Raw genomic sequence first — 11,670 nt, forward strand, 5'->3', positions numbered from 1 at the left:
AAGCCAGTCCATGACAACTCGCCAAAGCAATCCCTACATGGCTCACAGGCCCAAATAATTACCCACCCCTGCTACATAATATAGATACAAGATACAAGTTCATTGGACAGCCTCCTGTGCAAGCGTTTTAATAGCTCTGGTTTCAAAGAATGGCTTCACTACAAGACAGGACTGTAAAAATACAGACACTGTCAATCAAATGTTTAAAATGTATACAAAGCCAGCTGGACTACACACCTGATCTGCTGTGGAACCAATTGACCGGGCTTTCTTTAAAGGACCTGGTGGACCTTCTGTGAACTGCCTGGATGAACGCTAAAAGAAAGCATGCTTGTTAAATGGGATAGTTGCCAGAAACTCAGTCCACTCTCGCATATATTCCCTGAAGGGCTGGATTAGCTTTGAATTCAGCGTTCGCAGATTTTGTTCTACCCAGGGCAAGACGACTTGTGGATTTAAAGCAACTAAATGACTAGTAGGAATGATTCAATATCCAAGGCTTTGTGCTGGCCAACTCAGTTCTGTGGATGCAGGTAATTCACCTTTCCAAATGGAGTACTGCTATTGAAAAACTGGGCACAAACAGCAAATCTTCTCCTAAGACAACTGAGAGTATGGCTCTTCTTCCCTCAGCATCCACCAGAAATACTGACAACAGTGGCGGTACGAGCTCATTTTTATGACTAACAACTTTGATTTTCCCCTAAACACAGATTACCCAGCAGACACCAAAGATGCAGTAAGAAGTTTCATTCAAGTAACTCCCACCTAGAACTCGTAGGGCAAATCAGTTTCAGACATGAATTATTTTAGCTGTCTCCAGCTGACAGATTAGTGGCTTCTGAAGTTTTCCATTTGAACCCTAAAACCCAGCCTGAATTATAACTAGGGATGATCCTGGTTTTTGCCGATAAAAACACTGCAAATTCTCCGATTTAACCCCCCCAACCAAACCTGCATTTTTCCGCTATTAAAAACAAATGCTACTGTGTGTGTGCATGTACACACACACACACACACACACAGTGTATCAGATGAACACAACATTGTATTGATATATTTACAATTTTAAAAGCAATTTGGAAGCCTACCAATGCCTCAATCACTATAACTAAAATACCCCCCTCTAAATACCTATACATTTTGGCATTTGATCCTGAGGTTATCATGGACAAATCAGAGCTCCCCCTGCCCCCATCGCTTGCTAGGACTCGTGTCTAGTTGCAGCTGTCGTTGCCCCCACCCCCCAGCTTTGTGGCACTGAGCAGCCTTGATATGTGGGTGCCCTGCCCATGCCATTCCCCTCCTTCTCCACCCACAACTCCCTGGGCCCTGCCAGTGCCCCTCACTCATCCCTCACAGCCCCCCATTCCCCCAACCCTGCCAGAGGAGGCCCCCAGCTGCCAAGGCTACGGGGCCAGGTACCCAGGTTTGCAGCCCCCTCCCCTATGGGCAGCACAACCAGAGTGGACCCTGTGAGCGGGCAGGTGAGAGCATATCAGGTGAGGTCTGCCTGCTGTAGGCTAGCAGAGCTCCTAGAGAGATGAAGTACCTATATGATAAAAATTCCTAGTTCTTTGCATTTAAGCTTTATTATGTTCAGGGATCTGGGTCCTCTGTTTGCCATGGAAAAAATGTGGTAAAACCCAGATTTTCCCCTTTAAAAGAGAAATGGTGGGTTTCCCCTTACAGGCTAGCAAAGTTCCAGCCTCCAAGGGGCCGCAGGGAGCAGGAGGGCAGTCAGGCAGGGGCACCATGTGCATGTGTGCACATACACATGGGTGCCACAGCCCTCATATGGGCCCTGAGGCTGTGCATTCCAGCCCCAGGCCTCAAGCCCAATGCACCACCCCAGCTCAGCAGCAGCCCCAGCCCCACTCCCTTTTCCCCCTCATTATGAGGGCCTCAATCCCACCCACCCATCCCAATTTATCTGGGGGAGCTGCTCTCCAAGCTGCCTGGCACCCATGTGTATGTGTACACACTCACCAGCACATGGCACCCTCCGCCTGACCGCCCTCCTCCTGCTCCCCGCAGCCCCTTGCAGACTGAAACTCTGCCAGCCTGCATGGGGGAACCCACCATTTCCCATGTTTTTCTCGGGGGAAAAAAAAAAAAAAAAAAAAAAAAATCAATCTGGTTTTTACCAGATTTTTCTGTGATTATAACAAAGCTCAAATGCGAGGAACTAGGAATTGTAACATATAGGTTCTTCAGCTTTACAGATTAACTAAGCAGGGATCTCTCTTCTCTTGCCTACAGGTAGACTTTTAAGAGATCTGATTAGTCTGAAGTTGGATGCAACTACCAGCTCAAAATCCATTACGATAGCAGAACCACTACGGGTGGTGTATCCCCCTTTGTGTACTCCACACTGCCCACGAACTACCTAAAGAAAAAAAAAAAAGACACAGAACATACCCGTTTCTCTCTCTTTTTCAGCCTAATGGTCTTCACCAGTGTAGAATCCCAGTCCTATAGGAATGGCAAAGCATCAAGTTAGCATACTGGTAATGTCTTTCATTAAATATATTTTAGTGAACAGTAGTCTAGACACATTCTGGTCTGTTTAATACCATCTGTTATAAATTCAGTGCATCTTCTGGCTCCACTCCTAACCTGCTGAAGGCTAGAACCAGGAAATTAAGTATCATATACTATAGTTCCTCCATGCCTATGTTTGTTTAGATGTTGATAGCATAGATAAGGGGCAATTACTGACAAGTCCAGCCTCCGAAATCCTTCAATCTTTTCATCGACTGCTCCCTTCCATAAAAGTTCCATCCAGAATGACTATGCATGAAACAATTCATATTGTATCAAATAAAGATAGTGTCGATCTCATTCTATACTACAATCTTGCCATACTGTGAAACTACATTGATGCAAACTTAAAAGAGTATTTACATATCAGTAAAATCACCATTCAAATACACTATTTAAGTTTTGTTTAGCAAGTTTTTAGGATGTGTGGCAGGGCAAGTACTCCACTGCCTGAAGCATCAGAGTACAGGCTCCCCCTAATGTAGGCGATTTATTTTCAAATATGTAACCCGTCTACCGGTGCCAGTTTCTGGAATTTCTTTAAGATCACCCATGTTTCCATATGCAGAACCATTACATTAACTGCACAACATTCACAGAACTAGCTCACCTCAAAAAGACAAGTTTCCCCCATGCTCAGATTTATACTGCCAATGAACCAGACAGGTACAAATGCTGGATCTGGACAGGGTAATGTCAGCTTGTCCTTTGCAGGCAGTCATGCTGTAACAGTATAGCCACAGCCTACCATCATGACTGCTTTTCTTTCAATGCCTGGAACAATTTATGTCCTTGGCCTGCTATCATGCACAGTATGCTTACACACAGGATACCACAGTAATTTCTAACACTTTACTGGATATACGCATATAGCACAGTACTTTTATGGGCAACATTTGAAGACACAGCACTGCTGAAGTGGCTCTAGGCAGAGGGAAAGTAAATAATCGTCAAAGTGACATTACCAATGATTCATCAGTCTTGTCAAAGCTGATGTCAGATAGATTTGAGCCAGATTCATCAATTGTTGAAAGTCTAAATTAAAAAAAAATAAAAATAAATCCATTAGTTTCAAGGTTTCACCTACATTTTACTTTGTGATTCCAGGGCAAGCTTACTGACCTGGAGCCCAGAGCCAGGACATAAAACAACTGAAATTAAGCCTGGTAATATTTTGTGGTATTTCCTCAGAATACAAGAGCTCACACTCTCCTCCTCCCTCCCCCTTTCTCCATACAATTTCTACTTCTTCCAGCTACTATCAACCTCTGCCCAAAATACAGATTATAGAGCACAAACAAGAAAAGCAACTCTTCACCTACACTGCCCACTCAACTTTTTGTATTGTAGCATTAGATTTAAATACCCAGCTAAGACTATTTAAATACCAAACAAGACAGGACAAGAAGTTATAGATCAATGAAATGAGATGTTAATCTAATTTACTATTCACCAATACAGTTACTCTCTGATACTTCTGCAGAAGCTGCAAGAAGGCTCAGTGAACAGTTCTGGAATATCCTGTCCCACAGAGGAACACACTTCGTAAGCACCCTCAGTTCAAGGCTGGTTTATGACCCATGAAGATTTACAGCCATCCCAGAAAATACTAGCATAACTATGTATAACCTGTTTATGGCCATAGTGATATTTCATGACAATTAGTTCCTTATTTGTTTTAAATCTACTGTTTTCAGCTTCACTAAATGCATTTTGTTCTTGCATCACCAAAATTAAAGGGGAATATATAATTTGCATATCATTTACTATTTTGAACATATCAGATGACCTCTCAAATAGTTGGAAGCACTTCAAAACACAAGTCTTTCCAGATTTATCATTTGCTTATTTGACAGGTTATCCAGCACACAGCAGAAGTTTCATTAGTCTTCCACATAGAATCCTAGATCCGAGTGCGAGTACCAAAGATCTTCGGAGTGGATTTGGTGCTGAGCAGCATTTCTGAACTGCTGTTTTACCACCTTTAGGTACAGCATTGATGTGTGGGCTTGGTTACAAACATGTAGTTTAGTACTGCTACGCCAGAAGAAAATCGTTTACAAGTGGTAGAATTATAGGTGAATTGGAAGCAGTGGAAAGAACATCCATAGGAAGAGTGCTCACAAAGCAGCTTTGTTGCATGCTTTGAGAGCACTGTTCCTATGGATGCCCTCTCCACTGCCTCCAATCCACCTTAATCCTACCACTTGTAAAACATTAGGATTCATTTTCAAACTTAAAAAAATGTATTAGATTAGTCTGGGGAAGAGGTCATCTGAAATTCTGGGGTACAGTATCAGAGGAAGTAAAAAAGCAAGTTATAGATTTATTTTCTTTCTTTCCCATACACCTAACCTGTTCTAATAGTTCTCATGGAGAAGTCCTTAGATGCTCTTACATTACTCAGTTGTCTTGCTTAGTCAAGCTGCTGCCTTGCCTACCTTCTATTCCCAGAACCCCTACTGGGGACTTGAGGTCTGTTAAGGAAAGCAAGGGCAGACTTCTGTTCTTCACTTAGTTGAATGCTGCCTGATGCATCACACATGAGCAGTTCTCGAATCAGTTGGATCTGACGCTCCTGTAAGGCAGAAATTATCAGAAGTAGCCTGGGGATGGAGCTTCGCTTCAGATTTATGGCAAGTGAGATGATAAGACGTTGAATACATCATTACACAGATAGACTCCGAGAAGCTTGCTACACCAACAGCATATTAATGCCAATAAAGTAGAATTCATGTCCCACCCTACACTGCCTTCAACCTTCAAGAGGTAACAAAGCCAATTTAATTGCAGCTACAAAGTTCACTTGGATCCAACCAGCACCTACAGTGAAAGACTATGTGATACTCCAAAATAGATTTCTTGGAACAAACGATTCATTTATTGATGCCATACGTACTAGTTCATGTCTCCCATAAATCAAAAAGTCCTCTACAAAATTCAACCCCCCCGCTGCAGTTATAAAACACAACTGTTGCTAAACTTCAGAGATGGAGAGGAACTGTGACAAAAGGCCTCACAGCAAACCAGAAGATTTCCAGGGCAACTTCCCAGCATTTGTTGAGGTTTGCCTCAGAAGGCTCCAATATTGCAACGTCACGCTTTTGTGGTATGCTCTGCCAATTCACATATTTCTCTCCATTTGCTCAACACCCCACCACATATGTCACTGAGGAAAGAACATACATTAGGTGTACAGGTCATTTATTAGATACTTACTTGAATGGACTTCTACATAGGTTGAAGACATTCATTTAGGTCAGGCTTGTCCAACCAGCAGCCCATGAGTGGTTAAATGTCAGCCTGCAGGGCTTCTCAGTATGATGGCCAGAACTGCTTAGCTGGGCACAACTCCAGGACTTGGGAGGTGAACATCACTGCCACTCATGCCCAAACCCCAAATTTGAGGCTTCTGGTTGCCATTAGCGATTAAAAATCAGCACCAGAAGAAAAAGTTTGGGGGAGAAGGGGAAAAGTTCCAGTAGCATACTGTACACTCAGGGGTTATGCCCGTGCAGTGGCTCCAAACAGCTGTCAGAGGTGAATCATCCAGCTCCTGAGAAGCCCTGCAGCATGAATCTAGCCCATGGGGCCAAATGACTTCGACACCCTGATTTAAAAGAATCAGGATAGGTAACACAATACTTGCCAGCTTCTCACAGTCTGCTTCAGCTCGCTGTCTTCGTTTGATCTCCACATCCACCTGATTGCGAGCATGTTTCAACTTGACATCCAGCGCGCTGCACTCGGTTTCTGTTTTCATAAGAAGGTCCCTGTACCTGGCCAGGTCATGCTCTGCCTTCTGCCACTTTTTCCGGAAGTCTTCAAAGTTCTTTGCCAATTGAATAAACTCTGAGGAGAGGACAGACTTTGAGTCTTAACCAGCAGCCAGTTTCAGAAACACACAAAAGCTCGTGGCAGAAAGTTAACTTCCCTGGGCATTCTATGACTGATCTCAGAGTGGCCACCATTACATGAAAATAATGAGAGAAAAAAAAAGAAAAAGCCCAACACAAGCAAACTGACACTACCACCACCTTTTAAAGAATAACTTGGACGTGAAGTGGCAGAACAAGAGAGCATCCACAGACTGAATTGTATTAACCATGGTCTCAACAGGGGGTACAGGCACATGTAACACAGCACATTTTAAACATGGTCTAAGCCTGAAAGAGACAGATGCTCAAGCCCATTAAACCATGTAAAGCTGCCTGAAAAGGTTCAAAAGTGTACTTGATTTTTTTTCCCCCAATACTTTAACTGGGTCAGCATTACGTGGGGACAACAAGCACTCCATTACACAGGTCTGGTTGGTCCTCCAGGCATCCCGCACTGTACTGCTTCTCACCTGTGCACCTCCCATTGCTGCAAGTGGCTGCTGTGATACAGTCTTACCTCTATGGCCCCCCATTTTCCTTCTGTTGGCATATTTTTATCAATGTCCCTTGTATTCTTGTTCAGTAAAAACTCTCTAACTGCCACCTGTGTCCTCACTCCCTACTCAATTGCAGCTTCTCATCATGCCCCCGCAAGCCCTGGGAACACAAAAACATGGGTTCAAGTTAGGGATGCACCGATATATCAGTTGGCTATCAGGTCAGCACCAATAAAAGGAGAAACGACCTTATCATCTATTGGCTTTTTTTGGTTGTAGCCAATAATTATGGCCATGTGCCCAAAGTACCCCAGCGAGCATAGTCCAGTCCTCGCACCCTGCCACCAGCCTGAGCCCACCCGGGCAAGCAGTGGAAAGGGGAGAGGGCACCGGGGAGCAGTCACAGGCACACTCAGCAACAAAGGGACTGTTACCAGCTCCTGCTGCTGCCATAGAAATGCCAGGTGGGCAGCAGGGGCCTGAGCACCAGGGAGATGTTGGGTTGGGTGCAGGTGGGGTAAAGGGCTTTCCCTTCTGCTGGGCACCAGGCACCTTTACAAAAGCAGCTTCTCCCCAGCGACCATGGGAGCGCAGCTGTGGGGGGCCCACCAGTGCTGAGGCAGTAACATGCTCTGGGGCTCCAAACACAACCAGTGCCACTGTCCACACAAGGGTCCACCCCACTCCTGCAGGACAGCAGCACAGGGAGCAGGGCTGTGGGTAGGAGCCATGGGCAAAGGAGCAACATGCATGGGAATAAGGTGGTCACTGCCTTCCTCAACAAGGGCAAGAGCAAGCAGGACACATGCATGTGTGAGATAAATGCATAACAGGCAAATACAAGGTTTATGTCAGCAGTTTAAAACACCTTGCACTATTACTAAATATTGGTCATTAGATTGGCATCAGCTGGTATGTCAGCTGGTTGATTAATCATCAGCTATCAGTATCAGCCAAGAAAATCTTTATCGGTGCACCCCTAGTCCAGGTATTCCCCCCAGCACACTGCACGTTTCAGTCAAGTACAGGCTACTAAAATTTCATTGAACTCATGTTTAGGGTAAAAGGGAAAAAAGTGAAAACACCCCCCCAACCACATTCCCTGGGAGTCCCAAAGCATAGATACAAGCACACATGTGAGCACACCCACCCACCCTGCTTCAGAGCACACACCTGAGCACACCCACCCTGCAACAGGGCATTCTGGGCTGGGTGGTCACTCCTACCACCTGGAGTCAGACCAACAGCACTTCAAAGCCTAAAAGGTAATTGTTCTCCCTCCAGGGCCAAGACACTGCGTCTGTGGACCTCTGACCTATACCAATTGTGAACCAGCTCCTAATCACTAACAGCTGGGAATGGTTCAATTGTGGATTATACTCTCCTTCCCTGGGCTGGCTGTTAACTCTGGCACCCCTCCAGGTGTTATCTACATTGCTCATGCCAGCTGATCTAATCAACCCACTTCTTACCTCTCCTCCCAACATCCCCCTCCCCATGTCTCTTTTTTAATAGATTCTTCTCTCTGCCATTCCAGTCACAGCATCTGAGAATAGACTGTTGCCTATGAAAGCTCATGCTGACTCTATCCTAGCATCCACCAAACCAACACGGCTAACAAACACTAGTGAACAATGCAAGCAAAGAAAATAAAGCATCCCTTCATCCATTAATGAAAGGCTTCTTCCTGCTTTCTTTAAGTAAAGGTACCAAACCAACTTTCTAGCCAACCCAGGAGGAGGACAAGAGTTTGCAGAGAGGCTTTGATTCTAACTATTCACTCAAGCAATTATATCATTTTTTGAACAGACCTTACTATCACATGCCTCGTGCCCAAGCTGCCTCAAGCCCTGGGCTGGACCCAGCCCACTAGGAGACCCACAGATCCGATCCAGGGCATGAGGTGAGTTTTGCAGCCATGTTAAGGCAACTCCAAGTAAAAAGCTGGCCTTTCTAACAAGTTAACATATCCACTGCTATGAAACCAACATGAAAAAGATAAAACTTTAAGGTTGCCGATTAATGCACCAGAAAGACATTCCACAATAAATTCAGGAGTGCTGCAATACGCTCCCGCAGATGTAGAGCAGTATTATGGATGCCTGGTCTTACAACTCCATTCAGCTGTATAAGTATACAACTATTGATTCGAAAGTAAAAAGCCAATTTGCTTTAGCTGTTTAACACCTCCCTAAAGGGAATAAGCCCATGTCATCCTGCAAAGTTACAACCAGAGCAAATTTCACAAATCGGTTTCTAGCCAAAGCTTTCCCCCGCCACAACCCATAGCCCCCAGTGTCAAAGTACTGACTCTCCCCAGCACCCTCCGGATCTGCAAAAACAAGTGGCAAGCATTACTTCTCAAAGCCAACAGTTAAAAGCTGGGGTGACCAAGATGCGGCCCACAAAAAAAAACCATATCAGCTGTTGCTTATGAACTCGGTAGACACCAAGTTTCAAATATAGTCATGATGCATCCTTTCCAAGGCCTCACCTTGTCCCTTCAGGCTCCCATGGAGCAAAACAGATCCCAAATCCAGGGTGCCAAACAGAGCTGGGCTGCCTGCACTAGGCACTTTAAGGAAAATTTTTCCAGGTCCAAGCCAAATCAGCCAAATCCGTGAGTCAGTCGCAGACGCGTGGAGTGGAAAAATTTTCCAGTGCTTTATTCATCCATGGGAAATTTTCCATTTCTAAAAATTCATGGTTGCGTCAAATTCAGCAGTAACAGTGAACGGATGCCAACGCCGTATTGGGCAAGCTGGGCAGTTTGAAAGCTGTAATTAAGATTTTTCAGGGGATTTTCCCTAGGAAGTGCGAGAGACAGTATGTAACGTATGTTTTATTGATTTGTAAACAGGAGAGTAAATACACTCACATAACAACCCAAACCAAAACCCAAATTATGAATTCATTTAATTGGTCACATCAAAACCAAAGCACGGCGTGTCACGCACACTTCCTTGGGTGTGTTAAAATCAGCGTGTCAACAGTCCTCTGTGCCTTCGCTTCCTGCTTTGTTTTTCTTAAATTTAAACAACCCGGGTCAGGGAAGTACCTGCGATTTCCCGTCTTGACCTTTTTACACACATCCCAATAAAAACAACTTCTTCCCACCCAAAGCTTTGAATATAACATTTAAACCACATGAAGCGTGCTGCATTTACATTTTTTTTCCCCTAATCGAATATTTCGGTTCAAATACTTGTGTCTATTTGAATGTAAAATTAACCCGAGGGGTACTTTTTTAGTTTGGTTGACTGAAAAAAGTCAAATTAACATGCTAAATCAGATCACGCTTTATTTAGGGCACTGGACAACTTCCCAAGTCCGCATTTTTGGGGAATCCCACGGGTCAGTCCACAAACATCCAGGCCCCGACTCCCAGGGCTTCACACGCTGTCACATCCTGCGGTGTGCGCGCAGGCCCGAGCCCGGAGACTTGTACGTACATTTACATATTGATTTTTTTTTTAATTTGAATTTTAATTTCCTTTTTTTTTTTTTTTTTTTCAAAATTTCTGGTCTTTTACTTTTTTGAACAATATCCCAGTATCATAATTCCAGAATCATAATTATATTCAAGCAAAACTGCCAGTATTATCCAGCTAAAATAGATTATTTGTACTTAGAGTCCTGTTGTAGCTGTGATGGTCCAGGAAATGTGTAAGAGGCACGCCCCGCCCACGGTTTGAATCCGCGCCGCGCACCAATCACAGCGCCGCTCCCGGCGTTCCCTGCCGCTCATTGGTTACCTCCCCCGAACGCAACGGCGTCAAAAGGAGACGCCACGTCTAGTGCGGGCATGAGGGGCTTCACCCATCTTTATAAGGAAACGCGCTGAAGTCAAACTGGGCGCCATCTTTGCTAAGGGCAGCTCAGCCGCGCCGCGCCGCACCGCACCACGCTGCGCAGTTATTGTGATCGGCGCTGTTTAAAAAAAACACGACATCAGCTGGATTTAATTAATTTGCATCACACACACACACACACACACACACACACACACTCGTCACTTATCTAGGGCTGGCCCCATTTTACAGCATTTGCAAGTGAGGGATAGAAAACTGAAGGTTGGGTTTTTTGCAAAAACCTGGTTGGTCAGAAAACACCTCACCTCCAGGACAGCTCCGGATCGCTTCAGGTCTCTTACGACATGTTTCAGATATGTTAACGCCCCGTCATCACCACGAGCGACTGGTGCCTTCTCCTGCGGGACACCGCGGCCACACGGCTAACCTGGGGGGGCCGGTTCACCTCCTGGCCAATCACCAACCAGACAAGGAGGAATCCCCCAGTGCCCAGTCACCCACAGGGCAGGGTGTAGCACTATTTTCCGTGGCACACCCCGCTTTCGCCCCTCCAAAGAGCCCCCCCGCCCCCCGCGCAGGCCTCCAGGTCCTTGGGGGCCAGCCCTGGCTGTGGGCAGGGGCATTGTTTCCCAGTGGAGAATGGCCACCTTTTCCCCGTGCTCAGGGGTGCAAGGGAAGGCTGCTGGCCCTGGAGCGAGGGCTTGGGAGACCTGCCTTGAGCAAATCCCTGCGCCCCAGTGGGGTGGCGCCTGGGGCCAGGGCAGGAGGCAAGATGGAGGCGGGCGGGAGGGTGGAGCAGGGCTGCCTTCCCCATGTCATCCCTGGTGGTCTAGTGGCTAGGATTTGGCGCTTTCACCGCCGCGGCCTGGGTTCGATTCCCAGCCAGGGAAGGCAGGCTTTTGAATCCCCAGCCCGCAGTGGAGGGGAAAGGGGAGGAGG

At 45.8% G+C, this 11,670-nt stretch overlaps 1 protein-coding gene and 1 non-coding gene across 3 annotated transcripts in view; one reads left to right on the forward strand and one right to left on the reverse strand.

Moving 5' to 3' along the window:
• Nucleotides 1-11,165, reverse strand: part of RACGAP1 (Rac GTPase activating protein 1) — a 20,562-nt gene extending 9,397 nt beyond the window's left edge. Inside the window, exons 1-7 of one of the 2 annotated variants that reach the window (XM_006030718.3) lie at nt 11,037-11,165; nt 6,940-7,079; nt 6,194-6,396; nt 4,986-5,122; nt 3,510-3,579; nt 2,422-2,475; nt 238-315 (exon numbers count right to left, since the gene is read on the reverse strand). In XM_006030718.3, coding sequence (XP_006030780.1) covers nt 238-315; nt 2,422-2,475; nt 3,510-3,579; nt 4,986-5,122; nt 6,194-6,396; nt 6,940-6,955 — 558 coding nt within the window. In that variant the 5' untranslated portion in view covers nt 6,956-7,079; nt 11,037-11,165. The remainder of the gene's footprint in view (nt 1-237; nt 316-2,421; nt 2,476-3,509; nt 3,580-4,985; nt 5,123-6,193; nt 6,397-6,939; nt 7,080-11,036) is intronic. The other variant, XM_025212437.1, reaches the window with a different exon arrangement.
• A 384-nt stretch (nt 11,166-11,549) lies between these two features.
• TRNAE-UUC lies at nt 11,550-11,621 on the forward strand. Its single transcript has one exon. It is a non-coding gene; the product is annotated as a tRNA-Glu (tRNA).
• Nucleotides 11,622-11,670: the final 49 nt, after the last annotated feature.

The sequence above is a fragment of the Alligator sinensis genome, unplaced genomic scaffold (genome assembly GCF_000455745.1).
Source record: "Alligator sinensis unplaced genomic scaffold, ASM45574v1 scaffold1329_1, whole genome shotgun sequence".
NCBI classification, from domain to species: domain Eukaryota; kingdom Metazoa; phylum Chordata; order Crocodylia; family Alligatoridae; genus Alligator; species Alligator sinensis.